This window comes from Akebia trifoliata, chromosome 3, assembly GCF_017979445.1.
Source record: "Akebia trifoliata isolate Shusen 1 chromosome 3, ASM1797944v1, whole genome shotgun sequence".
NCBI classification, from domain to species: domain Eukaryota; kingdom Viridiplantae; phylum Streptophyta; class Magnoliopsida; order Ranunculales; family Lardizabalaceae; genus Akebia; species Akebia trifoliata.
In genome coordinates, this window is record NC_141377.1 from 6,628,543 (window position 1) to 6,651,826 (window position 23,284).

A 23,284-nucleotide genomic window follows, 5' to 3' on the forward strand; every position below is an offset into this window, starting at 1 on the left:
ACTTCTTTTTAAAATATAAAATTATTTTCTAAACAAAATGAAATTAGGGTTATTTAAAAGAGCCCAACCCAACCAAACCACCCAAAATTACCTAACTCGAGTTAACCCAAGCTCAGCTCGATTTTAGAAGATCAACCTCGGGTTGGTGAGGTTTGGCCCGATGGTCGTGGTGAGGGTTTTTCTACTTGGGTTGAGCCTGGGTTTACCCTCCAACCTATCCAACCCGCCCAAGTTGCAGCCCTATCCCCCAATACGTTCATACGATACCAAAAGTATCACACATGACATTTTGCGAACGTCTTTATCACAAATTTTATAACAACATCATTTTCAAACAAAGGATTCTCCACTCATCCTCGCTGTTACTTAAGAATAAAGATTTCTTTACTAAAGGTTTTTGCTCATCAAATCAAGTTTGATTTTGGTATGTACCATATTAGGCTTATCAATCGATGGTTTCACAACCCACTTGAGAACTAGATGAATTAGCCGAGTCATTACGGTCTTGAAGGCTACATGCAGGATGGTTGATGTGAATCACCCATCACAATGACTCGTTCGAGATTGAAACTATATTACTTGGTTGATATTTTGGAAATATTGGCGGATTTAATGAAAACTTGGCTGAGTCAATCAATTTTTGTAATTTAATTTATTATTCCTTTTGTGATATAAATGTTTTATTATCCATGAAAATAAGATTTTGAGATTAAGCATCTACTCATCTATTTTATAATAATTAGGGAAATATTATAAATACATCTTTATTATTAGAATGAGAGAAGGGCGAGTGTTGTTGATGCAAATTCACATCAATTAATATTTTTAAATTACAAAAAGATTCTTATATTATGATAAAAGGCATATGTTATAAAGCTAGATTTCCATATGAAAATTTCTAAAATAACCTCCAAAATTAAAAATAAAGAATATTCTACGCAATATAAGTACTACTTTTTCTTAATTCACTCGCTAATATTAATATATAATTTTAAAATGATTTAAATGGTTTGACTCATCCAAGACGATTGAGAGAAGGGTTAGTATTGTTGTCGCAAATTAACTAGTTGTAGACACCTCATTTTCGCACTCACCTGATTAATCAACTTGTTAATTTGATTGCGAAGGTTCCCAATAATGGATGAATATTCTAAGGTTTTATTTGTTACTAAATGTGTTTTCAAAGCTCGGATGAAATGTTTCAAGGAAACAAACTTTAGAAACCACGCTACACTAGAAAAATATGATTCAGAACATAAAAATCATCATTTTGAGACTTAAAAATGTTTTATGAGAAAAATCATTTAAATATAATCAAATTACCAAAATACTCTTGATACCAGAACATACCTAGAGGCTACATTATGACAGAAAGAGCATTGTAGGTTATGTCTTTACATTGGGTAATACAATAGTGAGTTGAGTTTCATGATTACAGAAAATAGTTACTCTCTCGATTACAAGAACAAAATATGTTGCAACTACAGAACATGTAAGAAAATGATATGACTTTAATTTCTTTTGAAGGAATTTGGTAAGGTGTCAGATGATTGCAAGTTGCACAGTGATAATCAAAGTACAACTCACCTAACGAAGAACTTAGTATTTCATTTGATGACGAAGCATATTGACATCAGGTATCACTTTATACGTTCAGTTCCGGAGGATGGGATGTTTACTTTGGAAAAGATTCACACAAGTGTGAATCTTGCAGATATATTCACCAAGGTAGTTACTATTGAGAACCTGAAGACTTGTTCAACTTCTATTGGTCTTCAAGCTTAAAAGACATATGATTCACACCGAGTTTGTTATGGAGGCGTAATTTATCAGATGCAGCATGTGTAAGTGGGTGATATTCTTGATCAGTCTCCAAGTGGGAGATTGTTGTGGTTTGTGAAACCTAATAATATTGGTCAACAAGGAGATACTGTAAATCAAGCCACACCTTCACATTGGTCGAGCTCGGTGGTGAGCTCACTAGGGTATTTTCATAATTTCACTAATAATATGTAAAACCCTAGTTAGATTTCCTAGGGTATTTATATTTCTTGTTTTTTGTGAAAAGGTGTAATCTATAACTACGAGGTTTTCTCTAGAATCGATGTGATCCGTGGGCGTACCTCAATTTAGAGGAAACCAAGTAAAATCTCTGTGTTTCTTTGTGTGATTGCATCTTGTGGTTGGTTTTCAATTCATTTTCTTGTTTTGATTGCACCTATTTTCTTAACAAAATGTTGATGGGAACTCAAGGTGATGCTTTTCAAGGTTTCCAACAATGGGAAACCTTGACAAGGTGTGGGTGAGGCCTGTAGTGCTGCTGGAGTAAAAGACTCGAGTCAGACATGTAACATGCATGTTATTCTTCTCTTCTTTCAACTACTACAATCATATTTGGCTACATTGAAGAGCGAAGATACACAATAGGATAAACTGGTATAGTTTTTGTGTGGATTGTGATGACTTGGAAGGATCATGAAATTGTGAGCCGACACTATCCGAACAGCAAATTGGATGTGGTGTTGGATTTTGGGAAATACCCAGCTAAGTTCGTCACTTAATGAATCTTGTGAGGACCATTGATGGTGACTCAAGCCCAAGATATGTGACTATGCGTGCAACCCTGTTTTTCAAGAAAATAGTGAACGGATCTCATCATCTCACATGCACGTAACCAATTATGCCAAACCACATAAATCTTGTATTTTTTGTTTGTTTAAAGCTATACATCCCAAAATCTTCCCCTCTCGATTTAAACATTATTAACAAATATGAATAATCCTTGTTGAGGTCCTTGCTTATGTGAGGCACATTAAAGGGGGCTGGACCCATCGTTCACAGCATCCAACATTGGAGATCACCTAGGTCGAAACTGATGTTGTTTCATGATTCAATCTCTCACTGTATGCCATTTTCTTTATTTTTCTAACCATTTAGAATATTCGGCACAACGGTTCTTTAGGATCATCCTTCTTAATCTTCTTGATATCTTAGGAAATTTGGTAAGTGGGACACATCTGATCTTTGGTCCTAAAGTCTACTTTCATGGTGGTAGGAAGGATGTCTTCTAACTTCCTTATCCTTAAACAAGCACTCCCTTGTTAAAATTTCAAATTCTTATCAACCAAATTTGTAAATTCGTCGATGTTCAATATTATATCAAAGCTTTAAATGGATCCTGATTCATGACCTTTGGATAAAAACTGCTCCCCTGCTCCCGTGTAGGCTTTATACTTAAGCCTCAGAATCTTACATCTTATTCATATTTAATTTGCTAAACATGTATAGAAATTTTCAATCTCCCTATTCGATTTATTTAATTAGGGAATCATTGAACAAGAATTCTATTGTCTTCTCAAAGATGACAAAGATCTACACGTTGCTTTAGATGCGTTCATGAAAGTCTGATTGGTGCGGTGGGCCACGAAATGGCCCATTCCGAGTTTTGCATGAAATATCACAGGAGACATCCGAATGGCATTATGTCAATAAATTGAACTATGGGTTCAATCCCTGAGATACAAAGAGAAGTTAGTTTCTTTGGTTTCTGTGATGTGTTGACACCACTTGTAATGTAAATTTCGAAATCGGTTCTTCATAAAAATTTATGTTTTAAAACATTAAATGGTTTCAACAGATAGTCTTTTACACCATCTTTACTCACAAGTGATTTGGCCTAAAACCCAACAGAAATAAAATCAACACTCTTAAAGAAAAAAGAAAAAAAATAGAAACTGTATTTGAAGATCTCTTTGATGTGAACAGTGGAGCTCCAAATTCATTAGAAACTCTTGTAAGATCTGAAAGAATGCCAAAGAATTTCACTATATTCTGCAAGAACTAAACTGGCTAACTAAAACACATGAAATTTCTTTGTCTTCAATTCGAAAAGAACAGAACTCACTGTAATTTTGTTTTCTTTGTCAGCATCATCATTCTTCAAGTACCTTCTCCTTTGTATATTTGCTTATAATCTCAGTTTACAATAGAGAGATGTCTTAAGTTATCCTTTAATAGTTCCATCCATAAACATCTCTCTAAGCGAAACCGCTAAATTGTTAACTGAGAAAACCGACAAACCCCACATAACAAAACATCTAAGGAAGCGAAGAAATTCCACTACCCTCGAGTTTTCATTTCTATGGAGGAGTGCAACAAGCCTTATATCTTCTTTTTTACCGATCAATTTCCTTAAACGTATCAAGATCTGTTGTGAATTGGGTCGGACCCTCTTCGAACTTTTCGTTTGCTTGATTGATTGGGATCAAATGTTGGTGGCGTGGGTACTGATTGTTTCTTGGTGTTAAGGTCTTCAACGACGACATCCTTAAGAACTCGTGGTTTCTTCAGGTCTAGCCCATGTTCTTCTTTCTCCCATTTAAGGACAAAGTCTATGCTTCTTAGTCCAGAAACCTTTTCTGGTTGTACAACAAAGAGCCCAATACAGACAAGAAGGATAAGTACCTTGTAAGTATAGGAAACCATGGTTTCTATACTAACAAACAACAGGAATAGAAGTGTTTCTTGATTTTGGGTAATCCTTCTATTCCTTATGGTGTCAAGTCCTGTTCTCTCTTATTGGGTTTTGAGGGGTTTAAAAGCATAAAGCAAAGAGGGACCCAGAACACTTAGAGAAGTTTCAGATTCACTTTCAATCATATGGAAGCAATCCAAGTAAGTTTTAAGGCTGTCTTAGAAGACTGATAGGCTTGAATAAAGTGGTTTTGGAACACCACCCTTGAGAAGCCAAGTATCTTTTTTAATAGTTCTCTCACCCTATCATTTGCCATGCTTTTGTTACCAAACAAAGGCCAACCAAGGATCTTGGACTACTTGCTGACCAGCCACGTCACACGATCATGCTTACGTGTACACGCATTGGTGGCTACTGGTTGCTCACTTTAACCAATATTAGCTTGACCCATCTTTGCAAGCCATACAATGTGCCTAATGGACAGCAGTGGCTCAGCTTGTATCGGTTATTGTTAAAAGTGTTTAATATTATATTGATAGAGGCCAACTTAAATTCCATTTTTTATAGCTGGTTTAATGAATTAATATCAAAATTATTTATTAGAGATATTTCTCTGGGAAAGAATTCAGTGAAAAAAAATAATGAAATAGAAAAGGGTAAGTGCCTTGTAAGTTCAGTTCCCCTCATTGTATAAACTGTAAAAAAACAAAAAACAAAAAAATTCATTTTTATATTTAAGGTCATACAAGTAATGGGTTTTCTAACTAATTTTTGCTAATTATACTGCTTTGTTCTTCCTATATAAAACATAAAAAACAAAAAAGATTACTTATGTGTAGGGGGCATTTTGGTAATTAATGTAGTTCTTTATTGCTAGAAGGAATAAGTGCTAACCAAAAAAGCAAGCCATGAGCCAAAGATTTAGATTGCTACAGTTGCAAGTTTAAAAAAAAAAGTAGAGATGGGGTATAGAACCCTTAAAAAAAACAAACACTTGCTTTATACCATTCTAAGATCTTCTCTCTTACTTTAGAATTCCAAGCTCTCCTCTCTATGCAGCAATGGAACAGTCCTTGGTTTCTTGTGCTAAGTAGTTTTCTTTATGCTTTTCTTTGGATTGCTAAGGACCAAGCCCCCCATTCAAAGTTTGAAAGATGACCCATTAGAAGCAAGTTTGAAAGATGGCCCATTAGAAATCTTTCTCACTCTTCTTTTATCCATTTTTGTATCTTTTTTGTCCATTTAGACCATCTTTTCCTTTTATTTACTCTTGGTATTAACATACAAAATCACATGGAACTAGTACTTTTTTTTTAATCAAACAACTTGAAGAATCCAAAAGCATAAGTTCTTCTCACACTTTATCAAAATTGAGGTGATGGGATTTTGTGTTGTTTTAAGCTGATGGAAGGAAGACTGGTCATGGTCCAAGCCATATATATACCCTACATATTAATACTTAGGTATTCGCCTTTAACTTTCAATTAAAGTAAAAGAACAATAGAGTTGCTTTCTAGTATTCTTAGTACAAGGTTCAAATCTCATTTAGATTGTACATGAGTATAACATGTAATCATTCATGCACATACATGGATGATATCTATTAATGTAATATAGCCTCAGTGCACATATATTTTGTTAGACGTGTTGGTGGCACAAACACATGGGGGTTGCACATCTTAAAGAAGCGTTGAAGTGTCTATGTGCACATCATAGTCACTAAATTCGATGACTTATTGTAAATGTTGTGATTTTTTTTCTTTATTGATTTAGTTGTCGTTTTTACAAATTTCGCTCTTAAATTAAATCACAAAATTTGTATCAAATTAGAGAAAACAAAAGATGACTTAATGCAATAGTAAGAAACTATGATCTCGATGAAGAAGGTGAAAACTATTGATGAGATGTTAAAAAATGAGGGTGCAAATGAGTTGGCTTTGAATTTAAGGATGTTTTTTTATATCGCAAGATTTCCCCCAATACCCTTTTTGGGATGGGACTAATCCATATGGTCTCACACCCCAGACACCACATAAGTTTTTCAATGTACAACAAGATAAGTCAAGAGATCACCAAGTTTTGAACACAACACCAGAGAGAGCAAACCCTTGTGTCTACCACTAAGCCAACCTCTTAGGACTTAAAGCTTTGGGATATTTACAAAAAGTGATCAATTTTGACGAATTTACGATTCTGGCTCATTGTTCATTTTAATTACCAAAACGTGAATGATAACGAATTCGGTGGTTTTAAAGTGACTATTTCGCAGGTTTAAAGTGGCTAATTGGAATTTGTTACCGTTCTAATTTTTTACTTATTTATAATGAAAACATGATCATTCACGTTTTGGTAATTAAAATGAACAGTTAGCCGGAATCGTAATAACTCATTTTTAGCTCACGAATAATTTTTTATGTTGCCATCGAGTAAGCTTATTTTTAATGAGATCAATAACTTGGTGTTGGTAGGAATTGAACCCAAGTTAATGGTATCATCACTCAAAGACTTCACCAACAAGCTTGTTGGCACTGAATTGTAACTTGGATTTATGATTGTGATCTTTTTATAATTTGAAAAATATAATAAATCTTGAATGTGTTGTGGATCTATGATTATTTTTATAAGAGTGCGGGTGATATAGATATTGAATTTAATAATTTATTATTAAATATAAAATTTGGTGATATAATATGAGAAGTATAACTTAGTAGAAATATTACAAAGTTGTAAAATCCTAACCAGATTTTTTTCTTCTTTAACTTTTGTTATTTTTCTATTTTCTGAGTTTTCTCATGGCCAACTTATTCCTAAACCCTGATTTGATAAATATGGTGCATATAAGTAAATACATCGTATAACTTATTAATCAAGAGGTGTTTTATTTTGTTGAAATTCCCAGGGATATGTAATTTGACTCTAAACAAAGATAATAAAACCTATTGCAAATTAAAAGGTTCTCTTTTCTCTAACTACAATAAACAAAAGAACAATAATTTTCTACCATCCTCTATTAGAAATGTAAATCATTTGCCTCGGGATATGCAGAATCATAAATCTTTTTATTATGTATCCCGAGGCAAATGATCTACATTTCTGTGATGGGAGCGTCAGATTATCACGACTCTAAACAAAATTGTTTGCATGCCCATGTGCGTATGTAGCAATACATGTATGTGGCATGTGCATCCACCAATGCATGTCTATCTTGACCATGTTCATTGTGAGCGTATTGTACATGAGTAGATGATGCACAATACCTTATCATGGTCATATTCAAAGAGCAAGGAATGCCAGATAAGGAAATAATTTGGTGCAGATGGGGACCCCTTGTCTGATGCGTACGGGAATGTACTTTTAAGGTTTGTACTTTAATATACTCTCTCCTCTTTTTAAAGTTTGTTATTCTGAAGAGAGTAGGAACCCACAAACTCCAGCGAATTTATATATTTATGCATAAAAAATCAAAAAAGAAAAGAACAGTGCAGTAAGGAGGATTCATTCAATTTTTAAACATTTTTAGTGTTTATTTAGAGATTCTTGAGGTTGGGTCTAAAGTTCTTTCGAGCTTTTTTGTGAACAAAGCCAACTAAGAAGATTCCATAGAATTTAATCAAAATCTTTTTTTTTTTGGTAAGATAAGGTGGGGGAATGGAATTAAGAACTCTCTTTCTTCATCATCAATCGAATGAACATTTGGGACCCAAGATTCTATTTTTATTATCGATCCCATCAATGTTCATATTGTTCTTTATTTTTATTTGTATGAATTAGATGTCTTGTATATCTTATGGTTGAACTTCCTACCCTAAGATAAGACATGGCTCTGATGCACAAAATAGAAAAATTCAACCAAAGCCCAGCACAACACAATATCAATTTCAATTACAAAAGGATACCTTCCCATCACAGCATCTAAAGTGAGAAAAATAAAGAGTTCTACCCCACTCAGAATATGTAGGAGCAACTCCAATAGAAGGTAAAAGCTATGAAAAAAGCAGTTGATGATGAGGTGTTTTGGGCATGTTTAATGAAATTCCGTTATAACCCGAGTTGGAAAAAATATTTAAAGAGTCGTGCCGGAGTAACATTGAAATGTATATTTCAATGATTCTGACATTCTGATGTGGTGTTGCACACTTAACCATAAATGCTTTTCACTCGTATCTCAAAGAAAACCATCAGAATGTACGATCGATATACATTTTAATGTTACTTCAGCATTATCCATATTTAAATTGAAGGTCTTACAAGAGTTAGGGAAAAACCTAAAAGAATTAAAGGTTTAGGCTGTAAAAACAGATATGAACTCTCACTAATATAAGACTTTGGATGGAATGGAATGAAGGAAAAATGATTCATTTAGCCGAGAAGCCAAATCTTTGGGATGAGGCGTTGTTGTCAATCTACATATCCTCATCTCTACTACACTTGTGACTATCCACAAATCATATATTCAACCTGATTAACATGTTATGAGCTCTAAATCCCTCTCTAACAGTCTAACTTACTGAATAAATGGGTAACATTTTGCGACTATGTTTCAATATACCTATGTATTACTTCAATAGAGTGTGGCTATAATAAAGTTTACATAATATATTCTCTAGTTGCTTTGTAGATGGTTTAATGTTAAAATTATTTTTAATCTTGCCATTGTTCAATAACAGGACAATAGAACTTATGCTCTATATACTTCTTAGTCGTCACATATGAAATAAAGCAAACTCTAAGAATCTATTTTATCTTCATCAAAACCATTGCTCCAATTATCAGAAAGAGAGAATGAAATCCTACAATGTTTAAGGTTGAACAAAAATGTTAAGCTAGGTCAATGGGAACAAATGCTGTTTTCATGGTTGATCAGATGAACAGCTGTTCTTCACCATTGATGACCATGACCGAAGACTACTAATAATAGAAAGGGCCCAAACTATCCACAATATACGGACACAACAAGCACACGTAAAAACATATCTAAATAAAAAGCTTGTTCAACTGAAAACAAATTCGAAATGAATTTCTCCAAACAGCACATTCTTGTTGGGAAAAACACGAAATTTACATACATGCCTTTAAAAGAAAAATAATTGCTCTTCCGATGAGCCAACAGCTTCAACACACCATAAAAAACATTTCAATATAGAACCCCTTCCATTTTCTTAAACTAGTAGCTGTAAGATTAGTGCCAATAACATCCCAATTTTCCAAATGTTTAATACTCCCTTTTCTATGTAGTGCTGGAAATTGACACACTTACTGGGGGTCCAAATATATCACATTATTGAGGCTGTTCTTGCTGGGGAATGGCTGCGGGCCCCGGAGCTATGGTGAATTGCAGACCTCGTAATTGACCTGACTGCAGCACGAATGCAACTTCCGTCGCTGCCATCGCTGCTGCTTCCTGATTCATCAAATAGCAATGTTAGAGGGTATTTTTGGTAAGAAATTTTTTTATTGGGTTTTTTTGGTAGGAAAATAAATTTACAAGATGTATTTAATGCACCATAACGTTTTCCCTTAGGGCACATGTGAACAAAACCCTTTAAACAAAACTTCCCCCATATTCTAGAGAATAATGGTATGAAATAACATACAAAAGAAAAATCAGGGAAATTGCTTTACGAAATCTTAGGCTTTATTGCACTGCGCAGTATTGCGTGATTATTTTGTTAAGCAACGGCAATGTTGACTAAAATGATAAAAACTTCCCTCCGAAAAATTCTTTCTAGTGGACTTCCAAAAAGTTTTCTTGTCAAGAAGGACTAATTTTTTTTCTTCAAAATAATGATTAATGTCGCTCTCATGGGAAAATGGCTTTGGAAATTTGGGAGTGGGATAATCTATGAAGGATTATTGTCAATTTTTTCGTTCTTTTCAAGCCAAGTTATGACTCTACCATTAGGTTTTGAGAGGATTTATAGCATTGGGACCAGCCTCAATTTTTAGAGTTCCCCTCAATGTACCTTTTTTTCCCTCTGGCAGAGCCTATAAGCCATGCATCATTTGGAACTAAAACGATTTCTTTTGCAATCTCTGCATGAGAAGAAATCACAATGGGAATTTGATTGCACGAGAACCCTCTCAAATAAGCTCAGCTCTTACCTTGGACCATTTTAGGTTGGACGAGAGGTTTGGAGGCTGATCCCTAATGGGAATTCTTAGGTCAGATCCTTCTTTAGCCTCTTTAATAAAGATGAAAATTTGCAGCTATTCTCCTTACCACTATGGAAGTATCTACTCCTTCCTAAGTGGCCTTCTTTGTCTGGTCTGCTATGCAAGATAAAATTCTTACTATAGAGGCTTCCATCTAAACCCCTTTTTACATAAACTACTTGGATGATACATATTTATATAGATTATCCTTGCTTGTCAAAAGAAACAAGCGTTACTGTGCGGAACAATAAATTCTATGAAATTATCCTTGAAAAAAAGAAAGTTCCAAAAACCTGAAAGGATATTTTAACATGGGAAAGGCAAGTAAGGTAAACATCGCAGGGAAGTTTACCAAAATAAAAGGGGAAAAAAAGAAGAAGAAGACAGATCAACTAACCTGTCTTTGCCTTCGGCGCTGCAAGATACTGATCGCCCAGGCCATAATGTAGCAAGGCAAAAGAAACCCAGCAACCCGAAGCAAGAAAAGCTGTTCAGCATCAACCATTCAGTCACAAACTACAAGTATAAAAAGACCTACAACCAGAAAAAAATATCGCGAGGATTGTTTCCTCATCCACTTACAGAGAAAAAAGTGGAAGCATCATCATCACCATCAGCATTGGTGATGGTCAATGCATGCCTCAGGAGCAGAAGTGCCATTAACTACAAAACAAAGATAATAACCTTAAAATTAAAGCTACAAGATAAGAACAAAAGAGAAATAGAAGTGAATATAAAAATGAAATCATTCCAACAACTTATGTTTATTCTTTTATACATATATATGAGGAATGCTAACATCCAAGATCTCATGGGGACATTAGCATTCTCCACCACATTCACTTTTCAATAATACCCCTACCCATTTTGTCTTTTAGTGAAAAAGAAAAAGGTATGTTCGTCTTTTACATAATAAATATAAATATTTGTTGACATTGATTGCCAAGGTATTTACTGCGAACAAAGCATTTAATCCAGAGACTAAAATGCCCTTAGCATTTCTTATGTAAAATACAAACATATCCTTGTATTTTTTGCTAAAAGAAAAAAAATAGGTAGTGGTATTATTAAAAAGTGAATGTAGAGAATGCTAAAGTCCCCATGAAGTCTTGGACGTTAGCATTCCCATATACATATATAATGAGTAGACATCAGTTGTCAGATGTCAGTGACTGATGTCTATTCTATTTTATTTTAAGTACTGGACTTATGAAATTCCTTCCTTTTTTGGATAGCTTAAACAGAATTCCAGTCATCGTTGTTTAGATAATTAATTATCACAAGGGCTTACAATCAGAGCAGCAGAGCGGCAAAAGGCAGTTCCACTAGCATTTGTAGCGGCATACTCATCATACTCGGACTCCATTAAACGACGTTCTGCTGCTGCCATTGCCAAGACTCGAGGATCATGCAAATCCAAAGGAGCTCCAGAGATTGTCCAGCCTCCACTGCAAGATCAAATCAATAAATACATACATAATTAGATAGATAAAAGTAAAATATATATTCAGAAAGTTAACATCCATAACTAAAATTTCCACTGCATGTCAAATTTTTGACCTTAAGAGATTAGTAAACGTACTATGTTTATTTCAAATGAAATTCTCATCATTCTAAAAGCATGAAAAAAACAAGGGAAGTGTGCATAAAGATTGAACTTGCCTGATATCAATGGAGGTCTCCTCAGAGTGAGGTGGGGGAGGTGGAGCAGTATAACCAGGCTGGTAAGGCTGAACATCAGAGTTCAGAAACATAAATTTATGGTCAGTTCATATGAAATAATGTTGCAATAAAATTTAAATTTTATAAAAACAAATACCCTACAAGATATACAGTTTATACAAATGAAAGAACAGCAATTCAAAATGATGTAAGATAGACTAGTAAACTACCCCTCAATATGTCAACACAAATGAACTTCAGAATTTTATTTAGAATTACATAGGTTCATGCCTACGTGGGTCTACTATATGCATATAATTAAACAAGTGATGATTATATATACCTAACAACAAAATATATGAGCATGGAAACTTGAATAGTGTAAAAAAATAATGTTCGCAATGATGCATATATGGATAGTAAAACTTGTAATAATAAGCATCATAATAATTTAATGGTTTATAGATGAGCAATAATTCTTTTAATATGTCGTAGATGAGATATAATCTGCCAATAAAGTAGGACCTGACTTCCAGTTAAAAATCAAACTCAGTACTAGTCACTTTGTGTCCATCAATAACGTTGAGTTATCTCAGAGCTTGACTCAATATATATTTGTTTGAGTGAGAATATCATGAATGAAAAACACGATGTCTATAACAACTATTATTGTAAGATATAATTCTCAGTTAATTTGGATATGGGTCAGTTTATTTTATATATGTGATATAGATCAAATTTAATAGGAATCATACACACATGAAGAGATACTTAAACTTATTAACAATCCAGGTGAACTCTGAGCATAATGTCTAACACTTAATAACTCTAGCTACATTTGTATCTCAATATAAATGAAGAGATGCCCTAAACTTAATACACACATGAAGAGATACTTGAACTTATTAACAATCCAGGGGAACTCTGAGCATAACGTCTAAAACTTAATAACTCTAGCTACATTTGTATCTCACAACCAAAATCAAAGAAGAATATATATAAAACGGAATATGGCTAGAAATATTAATGAAAACATAATAAAACTAGAAATATTAATGACAAGGAATTTTTTGGAAATAGGTTAATGATCAAACAATGATATTAAATATGCTGCATGTAACATTAATGGGACAATAGGGAAAATAATAAAATTCTAAGTTGTAGGCAGGGAAGGGGAAAAAAAAACAAGGCAGATACAATAGCTATTTAATATTGCAAGATATACTATGACAAAAGTTAACTCGAATTTAATAAGGACTAAGGTTCTAGTCCAAATCAGCCAGCAGTCACATTTAATGCAAAAAGAATAGAAAACTTTACAAAGAGAATGAAGGAAAAATTATTTTTTAGAAACAAAAAGTTATCAACAATCCCAATGTGCCAAAAATTCTCATTAAATTACCTGCCATTAGAGCAAACAATATTACGAAGAGCAAGCGTAAATCCTTAGATATAAGATGGGCCAAATACCAATAAAAGCAGTCATCCTTTTTTAATTTTACGACCACAAAACTTAGTTTATCTTCATAGTTGTACAACAATGGCTCTCGTAATTAGTTTTGAACCACAAGTCTTCTTGTTCAAATACATATAGAGCAATTATTCAAAAAAGGACAAAGGAGTGAAAGATATTTTCACATCTATCATTAGAACTAAATGAAATAAATATCAATTCAAGAAAACTGAAGCATTGTACATACTTGATGGCAGATCTCACAAGTTATGTCCCCCTTCTCATTGCACCATCGCTGCACACACTTCCTGTGAGCAAACTGGATAAATCATGCTAATCAGCTTAGTAATCAATATAAGTAGCAAATCAGTAAAATAAAACAAAAACTTTCTCCTATAAATGAGACTGGAGAAGCAAAAGATAAATAAGAAAATGTATTGAAAAATCAAGTTACGACTTTCACGATTATAATGTATTTGAAGGAAAACATAGCTTTATAGTTAAAAATCTGGCTAATAACAGTTTCACTAAAAAACCAACGAATTTTGATAACTAAATGAAGTTGAATATATACTAAGACTACAAAATGGACTGCTGGTTCAATTGAGTTTAGGGTTGGAGAGGAATATGCCCCATTAAACAACAGTGTTTGCTACAAATCAATTTGATATCTCGTGGAATACAATAATACCTTATCTAACAAGGCCATTTACATTACCAAACTTTTTACAATTTTTTTGAATATACAACGTTTGCAATTCTAAATACAAAAAAGAACACCGATGCTAAGACAATGTGTTTTAATTTCCTACCAAATTTGCTTACATTATGACAAAAATACTTACCATAATGATTGATGAGAAAAGAAATGTGAAATTAACATATGGTAATACCAAGCAGCTCAATTAACAATAGAAGAATGGATGAAGTCCTCAAACTTTGACAATGAAAGAAAAAACACAGTCTATGAACTCCAAAGACCTGAAAGTATTTCTTTTTTGAAAAAACTGGATACAAATACAGAGAAATTTAAGAGAACGACCCAAAGTTACATATTTTCCAAAAAGAATCACAAAAGAAAAGTTATTCTAATCATAGTCACAAAACTCTCCAAAATTTTCAAAAAATTATCCGAATTAGGGGTTAGCCGATTAAATCAGTGAAGTGACGATGTCTCACTTACTCGTAAAACATGGTAACATTTAATCCCTCACCTTTATTTTTCTTTTCAGCATTTAAACATCAAAAAAAAGACTAGGGTTTTTAGAGAGGTTGAAGATGATAGATTTTGGTAAGAAACCCAAAAACATATTTCGTATAACCTCCAAAATTTTGCCGATTTTTTAACGAAACTTTCCAGAATTTATCAGATTAAACCCCCACGGAGTAATTACTGAATCCGAACTTTGTTACTATGATTCTAATAACAACAAGACAACATTTATTTTGATTTAGAACTGGAATTAAGCCGAAGACCTCAACCATCACAATTCAGTTAACATACACATTTACATGCAGTTTTAAAATAATGACGAATGTGTTAACGAACAATTGAATAAGATACCTTCAAACTGCCACTACAAGCACAAGGAGTCTCCAAGTTCTTGATGTGGTCCTCCTCCTGACAAATGCGGCACTCCATATTCTGAATAAGCGGCTCTTCCTCCTCAGGTACCTCAAGTTCATGTTCCTCCACTTTCTTGCCGTTGCTTGTGGAACCGGACACAGCAGGAGTGTGAGGCAAAGAGGCTTCTGCAGATGGTTCTGAAGCCTCAGCCTCTTCGATGGATTGTAAAGTTGCAGACGTTATGAGGCGGTCGACATACAAAACCAAATGATCACCCATTCCTGAATAAATTTTCCTTCCTTGAATCCAAAGAATTCTATTTTGACCTCTAATTCCTCCTGATAAGGTGACAGAAAATACGAATTTTCTTAAAAACTACATTAAGAAACTTATCTTAAACTAGAAATTAAAATCAGCAAACAGAGAAATAAAAACCCTAAATTCCTGCCAAAGAAAGCAACATTCCCCAAAAAAACACTTCAAAATCAATAACGAACTTTGAAATATCTTCGCTTTAATAAATTTTACCTAATTCTTCGATTTTTCCTCAACAAAAACCTAACAGATACCCCAAAAAAAAAAAACATTTTTTCCTCAGAAAGCGCGAAAATCTTCACATCTGACAGATAATTGAAAAAAAAAAAGAAAAAGAAAGAAAGATTGCAGAAACCCTAATAAGGCTAAATCATAAAAATAAAAAAAATTCCTAAAAATCCACGATCACAATTTATCGAATAATTTCTTCAGAGAAATAATAATCAAAGACAAAGATTCAATGAAGAAAAAATGGAAAATTGAATCTAATGTACCTCGATTTCTCTTCGATCAAGCGTTTCCCGTGGATTTAGATTCAATAAAACCTATCCGCTTCGCTTAGCTTTGAAAAAACTGAAAAACAAAGAATTTTATACATATAGCTCCGAAATCAACGTGACAGGCTCGGATTCAAACAAACCTCTAGCCTCGGTAACGTCGTCTAACGTGAAGAAAAGTTTTGGCCATAAGTGTGATAACGGACGTTAAGTTGATGACGTTACCGTAAGATTTCTACGCGGAATCATGACTTTCGCTCGAATGTATTTTTTTTTTACTCCCTATCTCTACTCCGCTTTGGGTCCACACGGATGAGATTGACCGTAATGGAAATTGACAAGAAGGTTCCGCGACGGAAAGACATTTGTGAAGAAGATAAGGCCGAAACGCTACCAAATTTTGCAAGAATCGGAAATCGTTAATTGGTTTTTGATTATAACATCATGAACCCCAATTATCTCTCACAACCATTTCAACGACTTGATAGTTAAATCCACTTGACCTAAATTGAAATTGATAGAAGAAATAGACTTTTTGTTAAGATATTTAGTATGGGACAAGAGCCAATCTTGAATTTCACAAAATTAGATTTTGTGCTTAATTAATGAACCAATAGCATGACACCACATGTATTGAAAATTATCAAAAATAGAAAATTTTAATTGTTCGAAAAATTTCTCCTTAATTTTTCTCTCCACCAATCAATCATACTTTTTTTTACAATACACATGTCGTCGTGTCATTGATTTATTAGTTTAACACAGAAAATTATTAACAACAAATATATGCTTTGGGATGGAACATGTATTATAAGGGTATCCCTAACTTAGGGTAGAGTGCAACTAGTCTTACTAAGTTAGTAAGGATTTCACTCTCACTAGGGGTAGCTGGGCTCAACTTCACAATTTGAAAAAAAGCTCAAATTTGATGGTTATTGACTGTCAAATTTCATAAAATTCGATGAACAAAGGTCTTGAATTGGAATTGAATTTTTCATTGTCAATTTTTTTTTCGACGGGTCGAAACTGTCAAATTAATGAAGGATGGGAGAAATTCGACAACTCTAAACCATCAAATCTGGGAATATTTAGAATTTTGACGGTCCTAAATTGTCAATATTCAGTTTCTAAAGTTCGTGGGCCTTGGCCCGTCAATTTTTTCTGTAGAATTTTCCAATTTTCACGTAATGCTTGTAATATCCAAAACTATGATCCGATGTTTTAGGATTGTTGTAGATGACAAAATTCTATGAACTTTGAAAAGAAAAATAAAAAGAAAGTTATTGTTCACAGTTGAATTTTAATTTTAAATTTAGGACTTATGTGGAAGTTTGGTAGCTGTCAATTTTCAAAATCCTAGATCAAGTTTAAAGAAAATTATTTTTTGAAAAAAATAAATTTAAATTTAAATTTTTTTTATAAAATCTAGAGGGTTGTGGTGTTGGTTTACTTATGTGATAATCTATTTGAAGAAAACGACATTTAATAAGACTTAAAATAAGGAAAATATTTCTTTTTACAATAATACTCATGTTGAATTAATTGAAGGATATTAATATACGTCACCTCTAATGATTGATCAATACCATCCATGGTTTTAAATCTCGTCCGAGATCGAGATGACTCATCCAATACGTCTCGGTATCGTCCAATATTTCTTATCATTTGGGTTCAAATCTGACCCATACCAGGATCCGATCCGATCCGGTCTGGTCCCGGATCAACCCATCCTTTGACAGTCTTGTATGACACGTCATCAGAAATTTCATTTATATTATTTATAACCTGAAAGGTATGTATCTGTATTCCATGACTTTTCCATAAATAAATACGTCAGCGGTATTTCGGGTTGGATGGAAACATTGCTTCGGATGAGATCTACGAACTTGCGAAGACCGTTTATTCCGTTAACCAGACCGTTACCGTCTTTTAAATGTCTTAAATCTATAGACGGCAGAGAGATGGATTTTTTCTCGAGTCTTGGTTGACCTGTAAAATACATTGTTCTTCATTCTTGGACGGACCATAACAATGATCTGCCGTATAAAACAAATTGCAACTACCGTTTCTTCGAAAGAGAGACATTTCCCTTACTAACTTAGTAAGATTTTAAGTCTTATTAAGGATGTTTTTGTTCAAATGAATTACCACATTAGCAATCCAACACCACACAGCCCTCTAAATTTCATCGGATAACTCAGATCATTTTTTTTTTTCAAAAAATAATTCTTTTAGACTTGATCTAAGGTTTTAAAAATGGTTGGCTGCCAAAATTCCACAAAAAGTCCAAAATTTAAAATTAAATTCAATGGTCAAAAATAAATATTTTTTTTCTCAAATTTTTAGTAATTTTATCCTCAACAATCCTGAAGTATCGAATTATATTTTTTTTTACGTCACAAGGTGAACCCAAAGACCCTTAGTAAGGGTAAAAATACATACTAACTTAGTAAGACTAGTCAAACTCTTCTTCAAAACATGACGTGTACAGCCAATCATCTATTTTTTAAGGGAAAAAAATATTTTTTTCACAAGGGGTACTATTGACACCCACGTTTACTACTTTCACCCTCCATCTGCTACCGAATTTGATTCGGTCTCCTCCTCCTCCTCCTCCTCCTCCTTCCTCTTTCTCATTCTTCTTCGAATTTACATAGGTTTCAAGTAGGGTAAAAAAACTAAGATTTCTTGGTACAATATTCTTAGAACTTGCAAAATAGGTTAAGTAATGATTATGGTAACCTTAACTTCTAATGTAATAGTTGTTAGAAAATTCCAATAGTGGATTTTCTCTTTTTCAAATGAAACTTCATTCGGTGGATTAGTATTGAATTCACAATCTATGAGTTCTTATCGAATCCTTTCAGGAAGATTCGATAGGATCTTACTGAATTGCAAGGTAAATGTTTAGTAGCTTCTTACTGAACAAAATCTTCCTACCAAACAAAAAGTTAGATTTTTTTAAAGTAGATGTGACGAGTAATTTTGTGATTTTTTGAAAAAAAAAAAATGGGTGTCAATAGCACACCCCTTTCCACAAATATGATTTTTTATTATGAACATTCAAAAGTACCATCTCACCTAGGTGGTACCTTCCACTTAGGTATAACTTTAATTAAATAACATTAAAATTTTATAAATTTAAATTGCATTTAATTTCATGACTACAAATAGCTTGTGACTTTCAATTTGAAAAAAAAATTGATTGTATATATTAAAATATTTTTTATTTATTTATAAAATTTTAATTATTAATTTAAATTAGTTAGAAAACTTTGTTTAAGCCTCGCCTAGTAAATCTCTTTTTATTTTCTTCTATTTTTCTTTTATATGATTAAGAACCATTAGGGACCACTAATTCTATAAATGGATCTTTGGTGGGCTTATACTTAAATCCTTAACTTGATTGGTGACTTCTAGTCACTAGATTTGATATAATTTAGTGTTTATTTTTGTAATTACATGATTTTCGAGTCTAGATATAATCGCTACGTGGATTTGGAGTCACAACCATTCGTTTTTAGAAAAAAAAAATGTGGAAGGTCACCTAAAAATTGGTTTTGAAAAAATTGATATTTTTGGCATTATAGTGACTCTCGTATGAATTCAGACATTGATCTACCTAAGATTTAGGTAAGAATTCGGTTAAAGATTGAGGAAGGTATTAGGCACCCATTTCTTTCCATCAAATTGATAACCTTTAAAATACATGGTCATTTTTTAGAGATATAAGTTTTTTTTTTTAGTAAACGGTGATTTTGTACCCCTTAAATGAAAAGAAACATTAATTTTGGTCTAAGTAATGAGAATCACCTCATTGAGAGAGGGAATCTCAACTATGACTTTACCTTAGAGTCAAACAATTTTGAAAGATTTGGACTTTGATGGTTATAGACCCATTCTTATGAAAAAAGGGTCCAAATATCTTAGCCACAAAACTAATTTTTGTGGCATGTGCAATTTGTGAGTAGGGAGTAAAGTGAGTAAAGTTTAGTTTTTAAAATGGCTTCAACTTCTACACTTTTGACTGGGTCGAAACCCGATCTACTAGAGGTATGGGAGGATATTCATTACATCCTAAGGGTTGAGTTTTTTGATATAACATTTTTTTTTTCTATATGGGTTTGGAGCTACTTAGGACTTCCTTGTGGTACAATATAGTTCCATACAGATTTTTCTCTGGAAAGAAAGGTACCTATTAAATGTTGCAGACCTATTGTTTGTTAAATATATCTATTAGTTGTTGATTTTAAACCATGTATTTAATCCGATCTCTATTGTGTTTATTTTCATAAATTTGATTTAGTTGATTGATAATTAGCTTCTTAGCATCCAAGGAAGCTTCACCAATACCTTAATAAGTTCAAACTTAATTTGATGAGTTGATGGGTGTTGCAGCAGAGGAGAGATAAGTTTATGATGGTAACAGCGATGGAGGGAGATGTTGAGGAAAAAATCTAGAGTACTTGACTCTATAAGCACAAATATTGGATATAAACAAGTAACAATTTACTTGTACTATACCCTTAATAAAAATATCACTCACAAGTTGAAGAAGAAAATAACACTCTATTAAGAAGAACAAACTTTTACAAACACTCACACTTTTTACAACCTCTCAAGACCTCTTACTCACAACTTATTTCTCACAACTTGTTTTCTTACAACTTGATACAAAATGAGAGGACTCACCCCTATTTATACTAGTGGCATCTCCTTAACTAATGGCTAGGATTGTGCCAACACATTTTTAATCTAGTGGTTACAATTTTGTCATCTAGAACTTTCTAAAAATATCATTAGTCTAGAGTTTTCTACCAAAATATCTACAATTCTAGAATCTTCTATTTTTCTTTTATCTAAAAATATCTAGAGTTTTCTCTAGGAAGATTTTTGGTCTCTAAAAATATTTAGAGTTTTCTCTAAGAATATTTTAGAAAATGGGCTCTAAATTGTCATTGGGCCTTTCCTAATTGGGTTGGTGTTGAATTTTAACACTCCCCCTCAACACCAGCTCTCACTCTATGTACCATGCCAAGCTGACGACGAAAATTTTTGAACTTTGCCAGTACTCAATCCTTTTGTGAGTTTCGCCACCGGACTATACATTTCATCATATTGTTGAGAAAACTCTCGAGCCACCAATCTAACTTTGTACCTCTCGATCGATCCATTTGGATGACTCTTTATCTTGTAAACCCATTTGCAGGATATGGGTTTCACTTCTTTTGGCTTTGACACCAGATCCCAGGTCTGAATTCACTTTAACGTTGTGACTTTTTCAAATATCTTAGGTTATTTAGCGGTTGCTTCTTTAACTATGGCTGCATTGGCATATTTGGGATTTGATTTGTGAATTATGTTTGACCTTCTTAGTTGTGATTGTGGAGTTGATACTTCTGTTTCTTCATGATGATCTTCTTGTTGATACACACCAGTTTCCCAAGAATTCTGGGCCATCTCTTGATCACCATCACTGTCATGCAGATCTCCAGCTTCATCTGAACTTGGTTGAATGTTGACAGTGTGCTCCTCCATCTGTTGTTGTAGTTTGTCTCCGAATTCTCTTAAGTCTGGCAACACCTCTTTTCCTGAGGACCACCAGGAAAATGCTTCGTCGAATACCACATCTCGCGATGTATAACACCTTCCAGTTGTAGGATCACAACATCTCCACCCCTTTCTCTGATTATCATATCCAACAAAGATACATCTGACTGCTTTCTTATCAAACTTGCTACGTAAATGATCAGGAACAAATACATAGCATACACATCCGAATACTCGAAAGTAGCTAACTGTAGGTTTTATGTCCCACAGTTTCTCAAAGGGTGAAACAAACTCTAACCTTGGTTGAGGAAGTTTGTTGATCACATGGGCTGCTGTTCTCATAGCTTCGGCCCAAAATCTTCCCGATACATTCTTTGCATGTAACATACTCCGAAAAATTTCTACAAAATGCCGATTCTTTCTTTCTGCTACACCATTTTGTTGTGGTGTATTGGCACACGTATACTGACGACGTATTTTGCATTCTTGTAGGTATAGAGAGAACTCGTCTGAGCTATATTCTCCTCCGTTATCTGTGCGTAAGCAACGGATCTTATTTCCAATTTCTCCTTCAATTATCTCTTTGAACTCTTTAAACTTTGAAAAAGTTTCAGATTTTTCTTTCATAAAGAAAACCCACACATACCTAGAGAAGTCATCAATGAAGGTCACCATGTATTGCATTCCGCCAACTGATGGTTACTTGACTGGCCCGAACACATCAGAGTGAACTAACTCTAATGGTTCATTTGCTTTAAACTTTGATTTCTCGTATGACAATTGATGTGCTTTACCATTCTGGCATCCCGCACAGACCATATATGTTCTCACATCAAGCTGAGGAAGTCCCTTAAGCATCGACTTCTTTACCATCACACTTAGCTTGGAATAGCTAACATGACTCAACCGCATGTGCCACAAATCTGTTGTCTCGTTCCTTCTTGTCTTGTCTACATATACAGATTCTGCTGACATTACGTAAATTTACTCCAATCGTCGTCCCTCCATTGTTGGCTTTTCTGAGATTTTGAGGTCACGATATACCTTCACATCTTGGGGACCAAACAAGACATATTAGCCTGATGATGTTAGTTGAGCCACGGATAAAAATTTTTCTTCATTCCTGGAACATGGTAGGCATCTTGAAGTGGCACCTGGTTAGAATTATAACGAGGTGTGATTATCATCTTACTGATGTGAGCTATCGGTAACCTTGAGTTGTCAGCCGTCACCACCACACGACTTTCCTTGTATTCAAACAAGTTTTGCAACTTTTGTTTATTACCTGTCATGTGATTTGAGCACCCCGAGTCTACGATCCAGTCATTCTCATAGTCAATCCCTTTAGATGTAGCTATAAGAGCTACCTCTTCTTCTTCCTTTACAAATGATGCTTCAGCATCCCATTCATCTTCGATTTTCTCTTTAGAGATAGAAGTAGCAGCATTACTCTCAGTATGCTTTTTCTTAGACCAGCAGTCTTTCGCCATGTGGCCTTTCTTCCTGCAATTGTAGCAATCGCCTTTGAACCTTCTACTATTACCGTGATTCTTTGAATCTCCCCCTTGACGAGAGCCTCCCTCTTTTTGATGACCTTTTGTCTTGTCATCATT

General features: G+C 33.8%; 1 protein-coding gene across 1 annotated transcript; it reads right to left on the reverse strand.

The window, feature by feature from the left end:
- Positions 1-9,470: 9,470 nt before the first annotated feature.
- LOC147405786 (uncharacterized) lies at positions 9,471-16,277 on the reverse strand. The gene is made up of 8 exons (XM_086433637.1): positions 16,119-16,277; positions 15,307-15,647; positions 13,990-14,061; positions 12,290-12,357; positions 11,919-12,075; positions 11,210-11,290; positions 11,025-11,114; positions 9,471-9,875 (listed from the first exon to the last, which is right to left on the reverse strand). Exons 2-8 carry the CDS (start codon positions 15,586-15,588, stop codon positions 9,753-9,755), a joined length of 873 nt encoding a protein of 290 aa, XP_086289763.1. The 5' UTR covers positions 15,589-15,647; positions 16,119-16,277; the 3' UTR covers positions 9,471-9,752.
- Between the last annotated feature and the right edge of the window lie 7,007 nt (positions 16,278-23,284).

Excerpts from the sequence above, each read along its gene's own strand:
- LOC147405786 (XM_086433637.1), bottom strand. The coding sequence starts at position 15,588 with ATGGGTGATCATTTGGTTTTGTATGTCGACCGCCTCATAACGTCTGCA. Across the intron at positions 14,062-15,306 it reads CTTGTAGTGGCAGTTTGAAG|TTTGCTCACAGGAAGTGTGT; the intron begins GTATCTTATTCA and ends TGATTTATCCAG. Across the intron at positions 11,115-11,209 it reads ATGCTTCCACTTTTTTCTCT|CTTTTCTTGCTTCGGGTTGC; the intron begins GTAAGTGGATGA and ends GATGCTGAACAG.